Below are 22,303 nucleotides of genomic sequence, written 5' to 3'. Positions count from 1 at the left end.
CTCTGTACAGTGTGTGACTCCCGACTGGGTGTGCACAGATGGCCCATGTGGAGATTGAACCAGGATCTAAAGGCCCCTTCTTCGCTTGCCTGGCATGGTGCTCGATCATCCTCAAAGGACGGACATTCAGTCAAGCACGGTGGGGGGTCGTATCACAGCCTGGGCAATATGGCAGATGCACCAGCCCATGTTTTTGAGTTCTGCTGGATATGGGAAAAGTGTGTGGGAGCCTTGGCCATATAGGGTATAGAGGACACAGGAAATGGTATGTCTCTATGTCACAGTGTTTACTTTCTGTCACTGATCTGTGTAATGGCATGGGTATATCGTAGATTTTAGGGAAGATCTACTATCTATAATGAATGATTTATAATCTTCCTTTTGTGAGTATGGATTTGTACACTCCCAAAGCACTTTATTAGGTATTCATTAGACTTCTTTTTTGACTTTTTGGTCAAAAGATTCTGCTGCTGTAGCCTATCCACTTAAGAGGTATGATGTGTTGTGGGTTCAGACATTCTGTTCTGCAATAACCACAATGTGTGGTTATTTGTGTTACTATCACCTTCCTGTCAGCTTCGACCAGTCTGGCCCTTCTCCTCTGACCTTTCTCATTAACAACACATTCCTGCCCGCAGAACTGCTGCTTACTCTATGTTTTTTAGTTTTTTTACACCATTCTCTGCAAACTCTACAGACTGTTGTGCGTGAAAATCCCAGGAGATCAGTAGATCAGATACTCAAACCACCCTCTCTGGCACCAATAATCATTCTAAATCACTTTGAACACATATATTTCCCATTCTGACATTTGGTCTGAAAAAAACGGAACCTCTTGAGCATGGCTGTATGTTTTTATGCATTTAGTTGCTGCCACATGGTTGGCTGATTAAATATTTGCATTAACAAGCAGGTGTACAGGTCTACCTAATACTGTGCTCACTGAGTATATGTAGGCATCATGTTTAACATGTCCAACTGTAAGACCTAGGTTGTCATACAGTAGCTGTTTTGGTATGCCTTTCTGAAAGTAAAATCAAACTATTATGAAAAATAATTGTTACTTTCTCAGCTCATGTATCATGAGCTTTTATATACTTCACATTTATTTTATTAAAAACTAAGCAAATTATATATTTTTATTCTTTTACTGAATTCCAGCCAGTATGTGACACCAACATTGAATTCTGCGTGATGTCTGGCTTCAGCTTTATTTTGAATTATGAATCAAATAAATGAATGAATGAATTCAAATAAGTGCTCTCCATTTTTCCACCTACTGGAGTCTATGTAGGTGCTTATTGCCTGGACATGCACTTATCCATATAGGCCTTTTTGTGATTGCAGTTGCGTACATTTGCCCGAACGTACACCTCAATGTGAAAGTGTGTGTGTGTGTGATGTCCAAGTGGGGTCCCCTCCCCTTGCGTATGCATGTGTGAGCATCCATATAACGTGATTGTGCCTTGAGCTGCCTGGAATAATGAGTGGGTAATCCTGAGGACTGTGTTGAGGATGCTGGCATTCAGTAACACGCCTGTTCAGCCCAAGTCTGGTGCGTGGACCGAGAAACTGGCACTGAAAATCCAAACGGATGCTTCGAACCAGACGCAGAGCTAAGACAAACACAGGTCTGTCCGCACAAACGACGGCCCTTCAAAGATGGCACAAGTTTGATCTCATTCAGTAGCACCATCAGGGGAGATTCACCCGTGTTTATGCAGCTCTTTGATCCACACAGCAGCTAATTCAGCCCCGGCGCTGTGACGTAAGCTGCTACTCTGGCTCTTGTCATAATGTGCACCCGAGAGTGCATACCAGAGATGTGCAGCCTTGCCAGTCTAAATATAACCGCTAAAATAGCTTATCTGTGTAAACCATGCCCATTGGGTTATAAATTGAATTCATGTATTTTGTGGGCAGTTGTATCTGTATGCATGCAGAGTGAATGATGCGCTGGGAGTGAGCCGGGGCTTCTTTGTGCTTGCCCTGATCTAATTTTATAATGATAGCGCGGTGGCCTTTCCTCTCACCATCACTGTCACTGCACTCTGTCTAATCCTCCCGCGTTCTGAGGCTATTCTGGTGGGTCCAGCTGTTTGTCCGGAGACATCTGTCTGTCTGCCTGATGGCAGCTGCACATTTTGCTGTCCGTATGAACCCTGTGAGTTCGGATATCCTGGAGAGTCTGAACTTAACAAGGGCCAATGGTCCTCCCGGAAGTTGATATCATGAACTGCTGGGAACCCACTTATTTATACTGCACATAAAAATAATATCCACTATCAGGAACGAGTATGGTACATGGCTTCCTGGGTTAACTAGAAATACACATGGGGCTGTTCTCTGAGTAAATTAAACCCAGAAAAAGGATGTGGTCGTGCAGAACATGTATGCGTCAGCCTTCTGAGGGCAATTTACTTCACTTGCTTGTTAGTACAACTAAGCACTTTCACTGGTGCCTATTGCCAGGTACTTTACAGATTCTTCAGTGTGAAATACATTCCAATTATATGTTAAATGAAAAAGTGCTGATTATTTTCACATGCCCATTAAGGGCTTCCTTCATCAGAGTTCCCCAATGAATAGAAATAGAAAGAAATAAAAATATCTGTGCTTACTAAATGAAACCATTTCAGAGTTCTAATGATTGTCCTTGGGGGAAAAAATGGTTTTGTCAATGTATTAGGTTTGAGTTGACCACTTAACTTCTCTTGCAAACCTTAATTTGCATTTAGTTAATGTTAGTTTATTTAATTTAACCTTATCTTTTTTTGCATTCATTCCTTATTCCGCGGCACAATTTTCAATCGCTATGGTAACAGGATATACCGCTTGAAAGTGTTAAAACTCACGGTTCTATCTGTGTAAGATATTTTAAGATGCCATTGCTTTAGTGACAACAGTACCTTATTATGTGGGTGGCAAAAAAAGTGTGGGGGGACCTCACCTTCTCTGCATATTTAAATCCACATACTGCAGGAAATTCTGTCAAGTAATGTCAGTGTCTTTATCACGGCTGTATTATTGTAAGCCCCACCTCTATTTAAACGTGTAAAGGACTGGCTTTCTTTATTAGAATGTGACCATAGGGTTAATATACAGCTTTATAAAAAGATGTTCATATGGCTACCAAATAAGTGATTAGTTGAATTAGGTTGTTTTGTTTGTTTTAGGGCCGCTGTTTTGGTATTTCTGGACCAGTGGGCGTATCTAAATTGATACATAAACTGAATCATGATGTTTTTGGACGCCACAAATTATGACCAAATTTAAAAGCAAGGACATCTCATTTTGAAAAGAAAAATAGTGCGACGTGGATCTGCGCTAGTGGTGGGCAGAAAAAACAGGAGCTCTTTGGTGAATGCCTAAAAATACTGGAGCTCCCTTGCCAACAATGTAAAAGCCATGTGAGACAGACAGAGTGCCTTGGTTTTTTGTTTTGGATCCAGGCTTATACTCCCTCACAAGGTTTTTACATTGAAGGCAAGAACATCTAATTTTTGTACTTTTTGAACTTGAGTTTGTATCTAGCTAGATACTTGTAATGTATTGGCATTAGTGGGGTTCATTTTAAAGTTCTATATGTTACAGTTCATATTACACTTGAGCTAAACTGATATAGTGTTTGCCCATGTATATTCTTTTGAATTCAGTGGATCATCAGTATTTATGCCAGCCCTATTCCTCTGAATAGTGCCTGTATCACCATTAACAGCATTAGCTGCTGTGTGTTGACCCATTTCTAGGACCTGCAATGCAGCCCAGGCCTTGTGTCTGCTGTTGAAATTCATCAAATAGAGGGATCTCCTTTGCACTGTGCAGCTGGTTGAGAAACTTTCATGGTCCATGGTTGTATGTAATACTATGTTGTAAACGGGAGCAACTCAAAAGGGTCTGATTCAGTGCAGTGTGATGTGTCTGTGCTTGTGCTTAGGAACCTGATTGATGCAGCGACTCTGAGCTGAACATGAGCCCATTATCTGCCGGGGATGTGCTGTTTATGGTGAGATACAGTGACTTGATGCCATCACAGCCTCCTCCCAGGGCTTGCAGTGCCAGTTAGTCACACTGAGACCACCAATAGTCCCCAAGCTTTCCTAGGCATACTGAAACCCTTCAATGCTTCCCCTCTCCAGTCTGTACAAGTCACTCTGCCCCCCAGCCCAATATATGGCCTCCAGTCTACAAATCCCCCTGCCTTTCCCCTCCATTCTCTCTCAGGCACAGTGAAATACAGCCTAATTTCCCTCCCAGTTTCTCTCAGGCACATTGAAAAACAGCCTAATTTCCCTACCACTTTCTCTCAGGCACAGTGAGAGACGCCCCGCTTTCCTCTCCATATCAGCCTGCTGTGCCTATGGGGAACACTGAGCAACTGGCCTGCTCTTAATTAAAGACTGTCTCACGGCAACAAGGGAACTCTCACTGGCACATCAAGACCTTTCATCTGCAATAGAAACGTGAGAAAGCAGTTATTCTGTGAGCAATTTTCTCTGAGAGGAAACAAAATCCAAGGGAAATATATTTGAGAAAATGTAACCTTAATGCATGCAAAATGTATGGGTATTACAGTGGGGTAAAAAGATTTGGGCACCCCTGGTTTTAATGTCTGTTATGATGAGTCTGTATCTGATCGAAAGCAAGGTAAACATGAGACCTTTCTGCAAAGTTTAAAGCAAGATTTTTTTCTATTTATAAATTATATAAAAAACAAAAAGGGCCCTGTGCAAAGGTTTGTTAAACGTTTTGGATTATTCTTTGTTGCTTTTTAAAAAGATAATTACCAAGGCCCAGACTTAGATGTTTGCTGTCTGGTGTTAAAAACCATGGGTTCCTAGTTGTCCAAGGATGTTAGAAGGAAATTGGTTCATTTCCACCAAGAAGGAGAAGCAACCTACCCGAATATACTAAGCAAAACCAAGAAGGATTTCAGATAGAATGGCCCAAGACCTGGTGAGAAATGTTCAGAAGAACCCACACATCACTGCAAAAGAGCTGCAAAAAAGAGTAGCAGACACAGATCTTGTTCACAGGACAATACAACATACTTTAAACAACAAAGACCTACATGGCAGAGTTGCCAGAAAGAACAACGTCAACACAAAATTAAGCGTCTGAAGTATGCAAAATAAAATATCATAAAATGAAGTATGAAGTCTGAAGCCTTTTGGAACAATGTGCTTTGGACTGACAAAACCAAAATTGAACTTCAAAAAAGGTATGTTCAGAGAACATGTCGAGAAGAACACCTTGCCAACTGATAATCATAGAGGTGGATCCATTATGCTTTGAGGTTGTGTGGCAGCTGGGCGCTCAGAAAAGAATTATTGTGCGAGTGGAAGGAAGAATGGATTTCACCACATATCAAGAAATTATAGAGGCTAATCTTTAAAAGTCAATCCAGACATTGAAGTTTGGAATGGACACCTCATTTTGGAATGGCTTTTTGACCAGGGGCGCCCACATTTTTGTACTGTATATTGTATTGTATATTTGTACATTTATATATTAATGCATTACATTTCCTGCAATGGAATGTTTATGGATTTTCAGTTCATTTAATATATTGAAAATAACTGATGCACTTTATTGTAGAAATGGAATTCTTGGCTATCCCTAAATTGCATCCTTGTCTTTTATTATGGACTTTTACTCTCATCTCACAATTCAGTTTCGGTGTTGGTTTCTGAGTGTTGGGGTCATTTCCTTGAGCTAGACACTTTGCTAACATTTTGGTTGTACAAAAGGGTTAGGCAGTAATTCTAAGAGTTGTGTCTGATAGGATCCTCCAAATTACACTTTTCACTGTCACACATCTCTCACATATTTCTCACATACTTTTCAAACATTTCATCCCTTTACATTACAATTACTCATCCAGAGCAACGTTCAAACGTGGAGAACACCAGTGATAGTCTCAAGGATACAAAGGTGTGAAGAAGACATCGAGGCAGTGTAAAGTTAGCTCCACAAACCGAAAATAAGTATTGTAAACAAAGGTAAAGGGTTTCTGCTTTCCTGACCACAGTAGGAAGCTCATACCACCACCTTGGGACAGAACAGGCAGGAAATCTGTCTTGAAAGTGGAGGTACATTGCTGGGTTAAAGGACTGGCTGGTGTGCAGGGTCTGATGATCTTTTAAAGATGTGAGTGCCTTTTCATCATTACTGTAGCTGTAAAGGCATTTCATTTCATTATACTATGCAATTGACTAGGCAATTGAAATAGCTGCCTCATTTCATTATTTCATTTATGCGTATGTATCATTTATAGAGGTGTAGAGTTCATTGGACAACACCTGATAAATTGCCATATGGAGCAATACGCTGACATGCTGACTGTTTGGGAATTGCAGTGAACTATGTTGTGTACACAGCATACAACTGTAACATGTTGTAATGTATGAGTGTTACAATACACTGTAACAACTAGAAATATATCACGCAGAACACTGAGTTTTCCTAATTATTTTTTTAAATCAGGCTGTAGGTTAGAAGTGTTGAGAAGATTGTGTTACCTGATGCTGGTGTTGTCGTGACATCCTTGTCCTTTATCATTAGTGTATTGCAATAAATTACAATAAATGTATTGTGTGTGTGTTAATGATGGATTAAATATTTGTAAACAGCAAATGCAGTATATTCCAGAATATCTAGCTGTATTGGCAACAGATATATGAGCTGTTGGGTAATTACATGCAGTGAAAAATGAGCAGTGAATCAGAGCAGTCTGAAATGCTGAATGCATAATTTAATACAGTAAAACATTTTTAAAATATTTAAAACAAGTTGGCTTGGAGTTACTTCTGACATCATGCTGAGAGATGTGAGCCATTTAAATGAGTTTAACCTTATCACCATGTAAATCTGGGTGGATGAGTGACGGGCGGAGCACAGGCAAACCATCGCAGGCAGGGAACCTGCAATTACATACGAGCATGTGAATGATCTCTGTACTATTCCCTTTGGATAAAGCAGTGCACCAGAGGTTCTTTCTTTTTTGATTTTTAATTACAACAACAGGAAGTAAGGGAAATCCCAATGACGACGTCCAACTAGGAGCTGTTCTCTCTCTGCGTTGCGTTCGTCAGTCACTTAACTAGATCAGTCTGATTCAGTTTGTTTTCAAACCATTATTTAGAATGACATCTGCCCACATGTCCTTGAAGTGACCTTTCATTTGTGGAGAAAGGCTGGACTCTCTAGACTTTTCGTCCCCTCTGGTATTACTTCTTGATGCTCAGTGGAGTCATTAGAAAACAGAGGCTAGAGGCCTTGTGGTGGGTTGCCGTTAGCAACAGAAGCTAAGCAACGCAATGTTTTGGTTTTTTTCAATGATTTGAATCAAGATGTCAGCCAGACAAGATCACGACACATTAAGCTGAAAACATTTCAGCTTTTGTTAGCAGTTTATTATTTTATACATGTAATGGGATTAATTCATTTTCCATGAATATGTAATCCTAAATGAAAATGTAGGTCTTTTTTTCCTTTGTGGATAAGAGTTGTGACTGATTCAAGTTGGCACCTCTCGGTGACTTTTTATTTTGTCGTCTGTTTGCATCATCCATTCCATTCAGAGCTGTGTGTAAATAATGACTCGTTGAAGAGGTTTATGGGGTGGGCAGTACAAGGCTTAATCCAAGCTAATAGTAAATGCTTTTACGCAGGCCTAAAATAGTTATGACATGACATACAGCCCTGCCATTTAGGTAATATGAAGTGTAACACCCTGATTTAAAAGATGTGAGATCTACTGTACAGTAAGCATTTGGTATGGGAAAGAGGCAATGGGTAAAGGGGGTTGCTTTAGTCCCCAATGGCCCTTCCTACTCTCTTTAGTTTGAAAATTTGCTAAGATTCATGCTCAAAATCAGTGTACATCAGCTTTTGCTACAAGGGCGGCCTGTAGCGTTGCTCCAATCAAAATCAACTGTAAGTCACTCTGGATAAGAGTGTCTGCCAAATGCCACTGATGCAATGTAATATACAGCTAAATACTTAGCTATACCCCTAAAGCATGAATCAGCTTCTTTCAGTGGAATCATCAGCACGTTGTAGGAATTCACCAACAGCAACAAACACAGAAAAAATAAGTGTATTGTGTGTCGTGCCAACTAGCAGGAAAATCACTGAAACTCAACACCAGTTTGCAAAGCAGTATTGAATCACAAATTGCAGCGGATTGTCTAGATTCTCCAGAGAAGAAAAACATTCAAATAAAATTAGCCTATACCTATTTATGGAAAATATTGTTAACAGTATGAATTCCTCAAAAAGGGAAATTTTCCCAGAACTTTACAGGCCTACTCAAAGGCCCTGTGTCCCACCTTATCTGGGCTGAAATGGATTGACATACACTGCGTTCACAAACAACACCTGCTGTTACGTATTCCTTGCGTCTTCCCCGAATAAAACACACACACTTACACACTACTCTTCTTACAAGACAAAACTGTGACCCCTCGCATCTCCATCCATAGATGGAGATAACGCTGTTTTGCCACGGGGGCCAGGGTGAATCTTTAGTCAGCACCGTGAGCTAACACACCCACATATATTTGCTTTGTGTGTGGGTAGTACCTTCTGTGTATTTGCTCTGCTCAATCATGGCTCTATTAACAAACCCCGTACTGAAGCAATGTACCCCGTGTGTTATGTCCTAACAACTGTGATCATTAACAAGGCTGTTGAGGCCTTGTTACAATACCAGCAGGATTTCCCCGACCAACGTCTCGCAATAAGGACACCTTGATGAAGGAAGCTGTAGTTTACATCGCCGTGCTACAACACTGTTAGCGTACCTGTGCCGTTATTACCAAACAGTTAGACACAGTTAGACTTTTTCCTAATGCCATGTTTGTTTTCTATTCTGCCTCGGAGAGCCTGGGGCTGCGATGTGAAATGGCTTCACTTTGCTTCGTGGGTATCATTTTACGCAGGTCTATTTCAAGCCTGAAATTGAAATGGAGGTTTCTGTTATACTGTAAGTCAATGATCTTTCAAAACAAACACCAGGGCAGTCATTCCAAACACAAAGTCAGTGGACTGCAAGAGGCAGGTTTTACTATATGTTTGGTAAATGTACAACCTTACTTGAGTTTTATATTTAAGCTTTTGTTACAAACCCATTTTTATAACTCATTTATCTTGCTGCTTTAATGACTTAGATTAATGACTTATTAATCACCCTTAGTTTGACTCAGGCAGAACAGATACATATGGTCTTTAGCCAAGGTTACTCTGAAGGCAGCAGGGGATTGTGGAACTCCATAATGGTTTCCTTGATTAAAGTTGTTGTCACGTGTTTTTAAATTACCTTTTATCTCATGTGCTTTTAATGCATCATTGCTTTTGGTTGTGACTACAGTGGAGGCAAACAGATAAGATTTATCTAGCCAGAATAATTTGTGTTTGTGTGTCTGCAGCTGTGTGTGCTTGTGTGGTTGTTGGAGGCAAGTTATTGCATGCGTAAGTGTGTGCCTGTGCGTGTATACATGCATACAGCACCCAGCGATGTTATCACGGAACATGATCTCCATAGGCACCATGGTTACCAACGCCAGTATCAGGTGGGACCTGTCAGCTGGAAAACATTGATCCCTCTCATTCTGCTGACGTTGATTTTAACAACACAACATTCCTCCCTCACATCCTACTGATGTTGATTTTAACAACACACATTCATCCCTGACATCCTACTGATGATCCCACTCTCACACAACCCTGTGAGTAACAAGCAAATGTCTGATCCAAGCATTTACTCTAGAGTGGAGTAGATTTTCATCTAAGTAATGTGCTACAACACACACATGTACATGCTCACACACACATGCATGGACACATGCCCGAACATACACTCAGTGAGCAATTTATCAGGTAGACCAGCGTGTTAAAAAAGTTTTTTTTTTTTTTAAGATATTTTTTCATATTTTATATCTTTTTCAGCTTTATTGGACAGTATATAGTATAGAGAGACAGGAAGAATGGGAGCGAGAGAGAGGGGAAGACATGCGACAAATGTCGGATGGTCGGATTCGAACCGCCGACGTCACAGCTCGCAATGAGCATGCGGTCAGTGCTCTACAGGCTGCGCCACCGAGACACCGCGTGTTAAAAAAGTTTAAGTCCATTGAGCGACAGGTTTCAACATAGTAGGATTTATGGTTCTTGCAATGAAGATTAAGAGGATAAACAAATATAACCTTGTATAACATTGACTTGTGTAGCACTCATGTCTTGTATGCATTAATAGCATTTTTCATGTTTTTGTCAAGTGCAATGCAAGTAATTCATCACATTTCCATATTGTTGTATTGTATTGTATTGTTTAAACTCATCATGGCAGGCTGTGAGTTATTTCATGTACTGAGGCCTTTTTGAAAGCTCTGTTTCTCTGTGTGTTTAGCCAGTTTGTGTTAATCATCAGCGGTGCTTTGGGGGTGAGGTTAGGATGAAGGGCCCTGGCTAACAGGAGGTCTCAAAACATATGTTTTGTGTACATTGTACATACATGGTAGGTTTGCGTACATTTAGTATATTCTAAGCGTACCTATGTTCTATATACCATACCTTTGGAATAATTTGTATTGTTTTTTCTTTTCTTTTTTTGTTGAGACAAAAATGATTGTTTAGTGCAATGGTTAGGTTCCTTGACACGGGAAGTATGTACATTGCATCGTAAAACTACTTTCTATTGTAATATAATTCCAGGTTAATTTGAAGCAATATTGCTAACTCTTTCTCTTAAGTATAAGCATGCCAATGCTCTGGAAACCTAATGGAGTCAGAACCGTTTGCTGTTGACTATAATTGCTTGGTAGCTTTGCAGAGGCAGCAACTGTAACCACGGGAGGCTGAGCTTTGTTTAAAAGTAAATTTACATTGATTTGGAGGGTAGTGGTGGGTGCCTATTTCAGTCTAATTATTGGTATTGCTCTCACCTGCCACAGTAAGAGCTTTGTTTCCTTCCTGTTCTGTTGTTCTTTGACAGGCTATGGACAATAGCACACTAAGGTGGTTGTGTTGCCACATAAAATTGTTACCACACAACGTTGCACACAGCAGCAGCCTTCAACTGAGAATATTGAATTCATCATGAAGTCATCATTAGTTATGTTCCTAATTCTCATTACCCTCAAAACTCTGACCACTGCCCCACTGTGCTGTTCTGAACACTGACCACTGCTCCACACTGCTGTTCAGAACTCTGACCACTGCTCCACACTGCTGTTCAGAACTCTGACCACTGCTCCACCATGCTGTTCTGAACACTGACCACTGCGCCACACTGCTGTTCAGGACACTGACCACTGCGCCACACTGCTGTTCAGAACACTGATCACTCCTCCACACTGCTGTTCAGAACACTGATCACTGCATCGCACTGCTGTTCAGGACACTGACCACTGCGCCACACTGCTGTTCTGAACACTGACCACTGCTCCACACTGCTGTTCAGGACACTGATCACTGCACCGCACTGCTGTTCTATACACTGACCACTGCGCCACACTGCTGTTCTGAACACTGACCACTGCTCCACACTGCTGTTCAGGACACTGATCACTGCACCGCACTGCTGTTCTGAACACTGACCACTGCGCCACACTGCTGTTCAGAACACTGATCACTCCTCCACACTGCTGTTCAGGACACTGATCACTGCACCGCACTGCTGTTCAGGACACTGATCACTGCGCCACACTGCTGTTCAGAACACTGATCACTCCTCCACACTGCTGTTCAGAACACTGATCACTGCATCGCACTGCTGTTCAGGACACTGACCACTGCGCCACACTGCTGTTCAGGACACTGACCACTGCCCCACACTGCTGTTCAGAACACTGATCACTGCATCGCACTGCTGTTCAGGACACTGACTACTGCTCCACACTGCTGTTCAGGACACTGACCACTGCTCCACACTGCTGTTCAGAACACTGACCACTGCCCCACACTGCTGTTCAGGACACTGATCACTGCACCACTGCTGTTCAGGACACTGACCACTGCTCCACACTCGCTGCTGCTCGATACTATGGCACTACTGTCCTTTGTGGCCCAGAAATGATTCTGCTGTTATATACCGTGGCCGCATTCCTGAGCACTGCCCCACATTGTGGTAGAGGACACTATCAGTGACCGCTAGTGAATGCTGTAGCTGCTGGAAGTGAGTGCAGCTCTGGCACAGTGCCTGCATCAGCCTCACGTTTATCTGCAGTACGGGGCAGGGGTAGACCCACACCGGCTTGTGTCAATTCCACTCTGCCCAGCTGACCCTTGGGTCACTTATTCCCACGCCTCCCATCCTCAGTCCCCAGTCTCTTTTTGCTTTACACATCCCCCTCTCTTTCACTCTCCCTGCTTTTATACTGCTTTATTCTCTTAACTTTCTCCATCTGTCCCCATCTCTCCCTGAACATGCTCTCATTTCTCTCTCTCTCTCTCTCTCTCTCGCAGTTCTTCCCAACTGAATTTCCCAGCAGTGTTTCCCAGCTTTGACTTGCTCCAGGAATGCGTTCCCCACACTTAAACAAACAGAGCCCAGAGCTGCACACAGTCTGAGAGCTGTCATGCCCGCTCTGGGGGAAACTCTGGGAATAATGCAGAGCCTCGTCACCCCTGAGACTCCGGCATTTTCTCCTGCTCCAGCTCAGACATGTTTCACAAACTGTGACACGAGAGGATGTAAGAGTGAAACAGCGCTTTAATACTCTCATGAGACCTGTGCACATCCCTTTTCCACATTCCCTCAGTGATACCGTGCGCTTTATGGCCCTGTAAGAACCGACATGAGCTAGCTTTGAACTGGCAGTTTGCCCCATGCATCTTTATTTAGTTTTTTCTGGGTCAAGTTTTCAGGTCAAGATGAGTAGCATTATTTTCACTGTTGTTGACTGTAGACAGGCTGTTCCTATGCTGTGTCTTGGGTGTATTTTTACTTTACCTTCAAAGTTCTGAACCATTCCAAAGGACCCCCATTCCTGGAGGGGTTGCACAATCTCTCACACTGTGCATGTGGAGATTCTTCTGCCTTATGTGAGGCCACTGTTATATGTCTGCTAGCTGTTATGTCATGAGCTTGGTGTTGCTCCTTATAGCCATAAAATATTATGATACCCACTTCTGTCCTGTCCTGTCAGATTCTAAAACATGTTGTCGGTGGCTTGTACCATTGATCAATTGATTGATGGTTCAAAGTTAGGAACACATGTGATGAGATTGATTTACTATCCCACAGCGCATCACTAATTCTCTCTCCCTTTCCTTCTCTGTTACCCTGTCTGCCTCCGTGGGTCTGGCCAAGCCGGCTTATTACTGCTATTTCTCAAAGCAAACAGCTTGATGTGAATCAGGCAGTCTGTCACTGGCAATTGTGTGCAAAAACTATGCTTATGTCCACTGTGAGGCAAATTCCAGGGGTTTTAAAATAAGTACGGAAGAATACTTATTTCTCACTTTCCCCCATTGGGCTAACGGGCTACATTTCTCACCTTTTCTGTTGCCTTTTGTTACAGGGGGGCGTTCTCTGAGGTGGTCCTGGCTGAGGAGAAGATGACCCACAGGCTGGTAGCCATCAAGTGCATCCCAAAGAAAGCTCTGGAAGGAAAGGAGAACAGCATTGAGAATGAGATTGCTGTCCTCCACAAGTGAGTGAAAGCTGGTCTCCCAGGCATGCCACACACATACTTACAAACACACTAACTCTGACACACATGTGCACACACAGTGTCACAAGTCCATTTTGTTTCTCATTCTTCTTTGTTTTAAGATCAACAGTAAGGCTTGATCTCTAAATTGCAATATCCTTTTAAAGAACGTAATAAAAATTGTAATCGTGTTTGCGGTAACATTAACACGTGCCATTAAAATTTCTGAAATTCTCAACCAGAAATCCTGGAACTGAAGAAGATAATTCTATTTTTAGTGCCGCTGTTGCCAAGGTTACAGCAGATAATGTGGAGTTCCCTACAGCAGTGTGCTGAAGGAACTGAGAGAGACAGTTCAGCTACCCTGCCGCGCTCTCTTAGGCCCCACTGTGCTCTTGTGCTTTCCTTTTCTGGGGAAACAAGTGACCGAGCACATTTCCAAAGCTCAGTCACGCACGCTTTTCTCTGGGGAAGGACTGCGGGTCAGTTCATCAAAATACTGCTAATCAAAAATGGATTCAAAATAGTGATATAGTATGGCCTGATATAGAGGGAAAGAGCAAATATTTGATCAGTTACAGGCTTCTCTTGTGTTTTTGTTTGATAGAGTTTATTTGTATTGTTTATAGTGGCTGTTAATCAGGTTGATGCAAACAAATTTCATGGGCTCTCAAGTCACATAAAAAAGCAGAAATACATCAAGTACTAGTTAGTTGTGTTTACCAATAAATTTATCTGAAACAAATGTCAATTGAGAATATAGACTGAACGTGTAATGTACAGTCAGCTCCAGATATTGGCACCCTTCATAAAAATGAAGAAAAAGGCTGTATGTACTGGGATTAACAACAATACATTTACTCTCATTTTTTTATGAAGTAAGCTCATTTCTTCTGAAACCCATAGGCGTCAAAATTGTTAGGCACCCCTAACAAGTTTTGTAAATAAAATAAAACGAAATTCAATCGGCAATAACATTATTTAATCTACATTGTTAAATAAGTCTAAAGTTAAGCTTAGTCTAAAGGAACAACAGTCTATTGTCATTCCATCTCTTCCTATTTCACTGGAGTATAAAAATGAAGGAACATTTTTGTCATCCATCTGCTAGAAACTACAATAAACATGTTTATAAAGTCTGACCATTATACCTGCTGGATAATTTCTCTGAATGGAAGATGCATTTAATCAAAATGAACCTGGAAAGATCTGAGCCTGTGATTAATGCTGTTTCAATATTGATATTTGTTATTTCAGTACTCATCAATGTCACCAGCAGACATGTTAGAAGACATGATTTCCTTTACAATATTTACAACATTTTTTTATCGTTTGCTCTAAGCTTCAAGGTTATTTGTTTTCACTGGGACCAAAAGTAATTGGACAGCTGGCCTTTTCTGTTTCTGATTAGTGTGTTCAAGTGTGGTGTATTAGGTGTATTCAGTCACTTCCAGGTATAAGACAGCTTTCAGTATATAGTCTTGATTCATTGCCTTTGGTGACTGTTACTGGTTTGTCTACATGAGGACCAGTGCTAAGCCAATGAAAGGCAAGAAGGCCATTATCTGGCAGTGAAATAAGAACAGTCAGAGACATAGGGTCAGAACAGATAAGATGCTTCTGTACACTTCAGAATTAATTCTGCTGCTGCAGTTACATTATCAGTGAAGGCAAGGGAGCCAGTACCTGTGGCAGCCATACATGCCCAAACTACAGTATACGATAACTGTGGCTAGCTAACTAGCCACAAAATAGCAACAGCTATACTATTGAACGTGCACACAATAGCTAGCAATGTTAGCTAGCTGGCTTGCCAATGCATTTGGTGTTAAATTCATATCAATAGTTAGCATGCTACAGCTAACAAAGTACATCTGAGATCAAAGGACGTTTTCCATAGACGAGAGACTTTTTCCATAGAACAAAGGACTTTTTTCATAGATTGTGGGATGTTTTCCTTCAACTGACAACCGTTTTTCATATGTTGTCCATGAGGTCCATGAACTGACGGTCGTTTTCCTGAGATCTGAGGGTCACCGTAACCCTCTTTTAGGAACTACCTACCTAACAGTAACCTAGCCATTCCATTTTTGCAGCTAACCAGTGGTTTGCATCGTACAGTTCAATAACTGTAGATCTGTTTGTGAAGTTTTCTGTGGAGAATAGTCACTTCCATATCCACGTCTGCCTCCTGAAGAGTATTTCTGATCTGTTGGACAGGTGTTTGGGGGGTTTTCTTCATTATTCGGTCATCAACTGTAGAGGTCTTCTTTGGCCTACCAGCCTCTTTGCAAGTACTGAGGGCTCTCTTTTTCTTAATGATTTTCCAGACAGTTTATTTTGGTAAGCCTAACAGTCTCTGACAATTTTTATCTTATTTCTCAGCCTGTTTTTGGCAGAAGTCTGGTCCTCATATTGAAAAAATGCCAATAACAGACTCCAAAGGCAATTGAAAGCCTAGAATCAAGACTAGATTTGGAATGCTTTCTTATACCTGCACTAAGGAAGTGATTGAATACACTGGACTAATCAGAAACAACTGAGAAGTCTACTGTCCAAATACTTTGGGTCGCCTAAAATGGGGGGACTCTATATATAAAGGGATGTAATTCCTACATGGATCACCCTCAAATTAAAGATGACAGTCTGCACTGTAACCTGTAGCATTATTAGTTAGAATAGTTTCATTTCAAGTCCAATGTGCTGGAGTACAGAGCCAAAATAACAGAAATTGTTCCACTGTTGAAATACTCAAGGACCTCACTGTATGCAACTTTCACCAAAGATGCTTTAGTGAATGAGGGTGGGAAGGTGCTCCCCGTGTCATCAGCATTAAACTGCTTTCAGGTCCGCGGACCTTTCCGGATTTATCTGGATTAAGTGCATCTCGTCCACTGACCTTAGCAATGATGAGGGCATGTCAGTGCTAATGGATTGATGGTTCTGTTACCAATGGTGTACAATAGTGTGTTTAGATGTCACACTTCACAAACCTCTGTGTAGATTCAACCCAACATGATACGTGTGAGTGAATCTGTGCAGAATTTTGTACAGTCCTTCATCCGATATTTGAATTATAGCAACTGGCCCGAATGGAGTTGGGCTGTGAAAGGCAGGACTGCACGAACCACTGCTCCTGCATGTAATTTATAGAGCTGCACGTTCCCCTCTCTGTTCAGCTGAATCTTGCACAGCCACTCATCAAACATTGCCTGGCCCGTTACATTACTTATGCTTATGCGGTCACTTATATTTAAAAGCATTTGTAACTGTGGGCATAATTAAAATTCGTCCTCTTGTGTCATGGACCTGAGCCAATAATGAAGTAATGTGCTCATTCCCACAGGCAAATAAGTAGTGATTAAATGAAGGGACAAATTATTACCTCATGCTAAGTAAAATCCAGATCCAACATTATCCATGGAACATGCACATTAGCGACAGAATCATAGCCAATCCAGAGTGAATTCTCTCTCTCTCTCTGTTTTAATTTACTGGAATCTTCTTAATTAAACTTGTCTAATATATACAGCGCTGCAGTGAAGTTTCACTTCTGAGTTTAATTATCTGGGTCATTAAGTGGTGCATCATGACCTGGTGGTGCTCATAACCAACTTTGACATAATCCCAGAGAGTGGGGAAGTTACAGTCCACAGAGTGTGCCCCTCTCATGGTTCAAGGACTTCTGCTCTAGTTGACAGGGCATCTGCAAAGCAGTGACTAGTCGAGATGCTGGTCTACAGAGTGAAAAGTGGGCACTGCCGCACGCAATGTTGACAAACTTGTGTTATTATAGGGGTGCATGTGAGACGGTATTGTTGCTAGGGCAGCTTTATTACACTTATGTTGCCTGAGCTGTAGCCTGGTTATTTAAATGGCTTAGCCCCTATATTGTCTAAGCTATAGCCTGGTTAGAGATATGTAAACACTGCTTAGCCCCTATGTTGTCTGAGCTATAGCCTAGTTAGAGATATTTAAGCACTACTTATGCCTTACATTGTCTGAGTTTTAGCCTTGTTAGAGATATTTAAACACTGCTTGGGCCTTATTTTGTCAGAGCTATAGCCTAGTTAGAGATATGTAAACACTGCTTAGGCCTTGTGTTGTCTGTGCTGTTGCTTCGTTAGAGATATTAAACAGTGCTTGGGCCTTATGGACAGTGTTAGTCTCACTTTTTTTCTCTGCAGGAAGTTATGGGTTATGTCCTACTCCTTATTGACTTTTACTGGAATTCACTGGATTCAAAAGACTAAACTATGTTTTAGTGTGTGTGGATACTATGCTTTTGGGTCAGGGTTAATGGAACACTTAGGTCAGTCAAGGCATGATTAGTTCAAAGACATTTAAAGGTTGTGTTGTCTATATACATTTTGTCCAGTTACACAGTGAATGCTCCTGTATAATAAAAGTAGGGCAGCATGTATTACTTCTGCCTCCTGGTGGCCAGATAGAAACAGTGCAGCATCAATCATTCGTATGGGTCTACTGTATTCATCATATATACTAGTCAAAAAAATAAACAAAATTTCAAATTGGTCATACATTTTTAATTCAACTTGATAATACTCGGTGATCAGCTAGATATTAGGCTTGATTTTGCAAACAGTCTTCATCCTGATTTTCACTGTCTCACCAGTGCCCACCTGGAGGACATTTTGTCCTGCATTGATTAACTGGTGTTCTGGATTACTTAACCATATCTTCATTTTTTTTTTATTTTAAGTGATGATAGTCCCGCAACCCAATCTTTCTCTTCAATTCCCTGATTCCTGCTCTGTCAGAGTTTGCCAGAAGGCATGTAGTTGGTATTCTTGCGGCAGGTATATGTGTGAGAGCACAATTTCAAGATTTAATTTCATGATTTTCTTCACTATCAGACCGCTAGTAATGTTTGCAACTGTATGTGAAGCGACGACTACGTATCATTGACAAATGAAAAGGCCGCTACATTGTCTTACAGCAGCTGCAGAATTGGCAGTGGAATGCCATCCTGATAGCCCGGGGACTCATTATAATGTGAGAAAAGGAGATGCTGAAACTCACATGTTATAGACCCTACAGAGCTCCACACCCTACTACCTTTTTTGTATAGTATAAGTTTCTATCCCGTCAACAAGCCCTATATATTGACCTTAACTTCACTGTTGTGTACTGTGTTTTGTGCTTTGGCTTTAATCCAATGCTTAACTTGTGTGTTAATTTTGTGCCTCTCTTTTATTCCAGGATAAAACACACCAATATCGTCTCACTGGAGGACATCTTTGAGAGCAAATCTCACCTATACCTCGTCATGCAGCTGTGAGTGCCACTTTTAGCCTCTCTCTTCTCTTGTCAGCCTTCAAGCCTCTCACACATTGCATTGGCCAAAATGTTCACTGTGTTAAATCTGCCAGCCTCAGACTTTCCCACTGTTACAAGAAACCTCCATTTATATGGTTTAAGTCACATCAATGTTATGTGTGTGCGTGTGTGTGGGTGTGTGTGTGTGCACGTGTGGGTATGTGTTTATGTGTGTGTGTGTGTGTGTGAGAGAGAGCTGATGATGCACGATTGGCAGTGAGGTTGTTATGGTCTTTGTGCCACAGTCCCCTGTCTGCTTGGTTTAGCACTTTAGCGTTGGGTTGACTTGGTGTGTATACATACCGGCTGTAAATGTCTTCCTGTGTATATTATATACATTAGGATTTGTCTCAGAAGGATACTCTGTATAACCCCTAATTTCCCATGGACTAGAGGCCTCGATAAGTACAGATTCTTAAACCACAGGCTAATTTAGGAATGTAGTCAGCGCATTTGGCTGGAGACTGCTCTGTTTTCCAGTATTCTGCATCCCATGCCCTGCTGGGGTTCTCATTCATAATGTAGTGGCAGGCAACTGTGTGACTGAGGCGGGAACTTCCTGTGGGAACAGAATATCTGCATATGAGATTAGGCCTGTGTGTTTGTATGCTTGGCGTGTGTGCACTCATGTGCTTGTGTGTGGGTGGGTATGTTCATGTGTGTGTGTTTGTGTGTGTATGAGAGAGAGATGGTTCATGTGTGTGTGGACTTGATGTAATTCTTTGTGTTAATGTTGAATCTGGATCGCTTTTTGAGTGAGATGCTATGGTGTTGTTGGTGTTTAAGTGTTATATCTGGATTGGCTGTGATGTGGCCCTCCTCCCCCTGGGCAGTAAGGGCTGGAGAAAGCATGTATCTCAGTATCTCACCAGGGATGAGAGAGCTGTTCTGCACTACATTAATGAATTGCTCATTGACAGAAATAGTCCAGTGATGATAATTAACCCTCCTTTATCAGTTGTGTATTCTACAGAGGTAGAATCCACCATATTTGCAATGGGATCTAGGTTCTCTTGAAGTGGTGCTAATAGGCCTGCTTTTTTCAGAATCAAAGCCTCCACATTCAACTGTCATTCATACTGATTAATTTAACAGAACACAGAATGTGTTCTTCGCTGGTAAGAATATTAAATGCTGTTAAGAACTTTTTATAACAGAGAATTTGTTTTATTTCTATGCTGTGGCGATCACATCATTGTGTCATCATAGACGGTTACTGCTCAGTGGTCTTATCACTGTTGATCCAATAGATGATGACCTGACAGTGCTGCAGTGTTATCATTGGGCAAAAGAGAGCAACCAAAGGATGAGGCTTCATTATCACTGGGTAGAAGAACTGAAGTATGGGAGTGTCCCACATGACTCTGCAACAGAAAAAGGCCATGCTACCTATTTTTGTTTCTCCCTGACCTGATTGGCAAATAGCCTTTTCAAGGGTTTCGTTTTTGGAGTTTTTTAAGTGACCACTAGATAAGGAAGGCGTTTTATTCACGCACATTTCCAAAAAATTGAAGGTTCTGTTGAAAGAGAACAAACTCATATATGTGCTGCTTCCCACCGGTCTAGCTCAACCCTAGCAGTTCCCATACTCCATCCTTATTCAGTCTGTGCTGGATTTATTTCCTGTAATTTCCAGTTCAGTGCTTTTTCCAGCACACTGGTTTTTGTCTTTACTCTGACGGACGGACGCGCCGGGCATTGTCTCCTGAATCCGCGCCATTAGCCGGGAATTTCACGGTGCACTTTCATCCACATTGAGGACTATATTGCCAAGAGCATAAATCCTCTTCTCCCAGTTCTGACGCTCCTGCATCACTTTACATTCTGCTGTTCCAGCCACTGCCCACTTTGTCACAATACCGTGTGCTTGAAACCTTGTGCCATTGTTTATTCACTGTATCGCATTTTATTGAAGGATGGATTAATTGAACTAACACTGCCTCTGTGTTTCTGTTCCTTTTTGTTTCATCGCTTTATTCCATTATTAATTCATTATTGTATTAATTATGTATTAATGCTGATACATGTCTTTTGTTATAAGTATTCCTTCATTGTTTTTAAATTAATACAAGCACTTGAGAGTTTACATTTTGACTAGGTGGAAAATGTGATTAAGTACCTAGGCTTATACTGATATTGGATGGATGCACAAGGAATGTACTAAACGTCCATTTTTAGCGTGCATGGTGTGCCTGCCCAAGTAAACTCTGTTTGCTTTCAAATACTTTCAGATTTTTTGTTTTTTCTGGAAAGCCTGTGATAAATATCAATGTTTCATTCAACGGCCTGGGCTGACATTCTGTACGTACCTTCCTTACGCAGTGTCTCTGGTGGCGAGCTCTTTGACAGGATTGTGGAGAAGGGTTTCTACACAGAGAAAGATGCCAGCAAGCTTATTCAGCAGATCCTGGATGCTGTCAAGTACCTCCATGATATGGGCATTGTGCACCGGGATCTGAAGGTGAGCAGAAGGATGGTGGTGAGGGCAGTGAGCCCCGACTGTTACTGGATTGGTGTACTGGTACTAATTTCACCCAACCTCTTCCTTTGACTTGATTGATCCAAACAGCTAATTCACTGTGAGACATATGTTGCATTGCATTTACATTTAGCCATATAGCTGAAACGCATATTCATTTACACTTGGTTTACATATATTTAAGCATTCAGAGATAAACATTTTTACACTACATTTAGGCATTCAGCTGACACTCTTATCCAGAGGGATGTGCAAGTGCGTAAATAAAAACTTAGACAACCAGCAATGACACTGCCAAGTCAGTAGTGCGTCTACACAAAAGGGTAGCAATTCCTGGTCTAAGGAAACTAGACTTTGGCTCATTGACCATCTTCTCTGGCTTAAGTGCATGGGTAGAAGTGTTGAACAGGCCTCTCCCAACAGTAGCTTTCAGTTAAGAAACAAACCTTCACATTTTTATCAGACAAATACTGCATTATGCATAACCCGTTCCTCTGGCTTTCAAACCTCCACCACCAACTAATTTCTGAAAATTTTCTCTTGGTCTGGAATCTGTTTGGTGCTGGCAGTCCAAATGAAGCTCGTTATTCTTCACTGTTGGTAATTTGTTCTAATCTAATCAGTTCTGTGAGGTGGAAGTTGATTGATCCTTGTATAGATTACTAATGAAGGCCTCTCCAGAGTGTGTATACAGAGTGTGAGTCTAATTATATCTGCACTTCAGGCTGTTCCTGGGCTGTTCAGAGTGGCACCCACATTCAGCTGCTATTCCATCAACTGTGTTTATCAGCCGGGTAGCTGTGTTTGAGGGAACTATCACAGTTTA

General features: G+C 41.5%; 1 protein-coding gene across 1 annotated transcript in view; it reads left to right on the top strand.

The window, feature by feature from the left end:
- The window catches only part of LOC133139037 (calcium/calmodulin-dependent protein kinase type 1-like), a 47,330-nt gene that overhangs the window by 17,646 nt on the left and 7,381 nt on the right, over positions 1-22,303 (top strand). The window contains exons 3-5 of the mRNA XM_061258286.1: positions 13,527-13,658; positions 18,882-18,956; positions 21,321-21,459. Of these exons, the coding sequence (XP_061114270.1) occupies positions 13,527-13,658; positions 18,882-18,956; positions 21,321-21,459 (346 nt within the window). The remainder of the gene's footprint in view (positions 1-13,526; positions 13,659-18,881; positions 18,957-21,320; positions 21,460-22,303) is intronic.

This window comes from Conger conger, chromosome 10 (genome assembly GCF_963514075.1).
Source record: "Conger conger chromosome 10, fConCon1.1, whole genome shotgun sequence".
Classification (NCBI taxonomy): Eukaryota; Metazoa; Chordata; class Actinopteri; order Anguilliformes; family Congridae; genus Conger; species Conger conger.
Note: the sequence above shows the minus strand (reverse complement) of the source record. Positions and strands in the feature narration are given on the sequence as shown.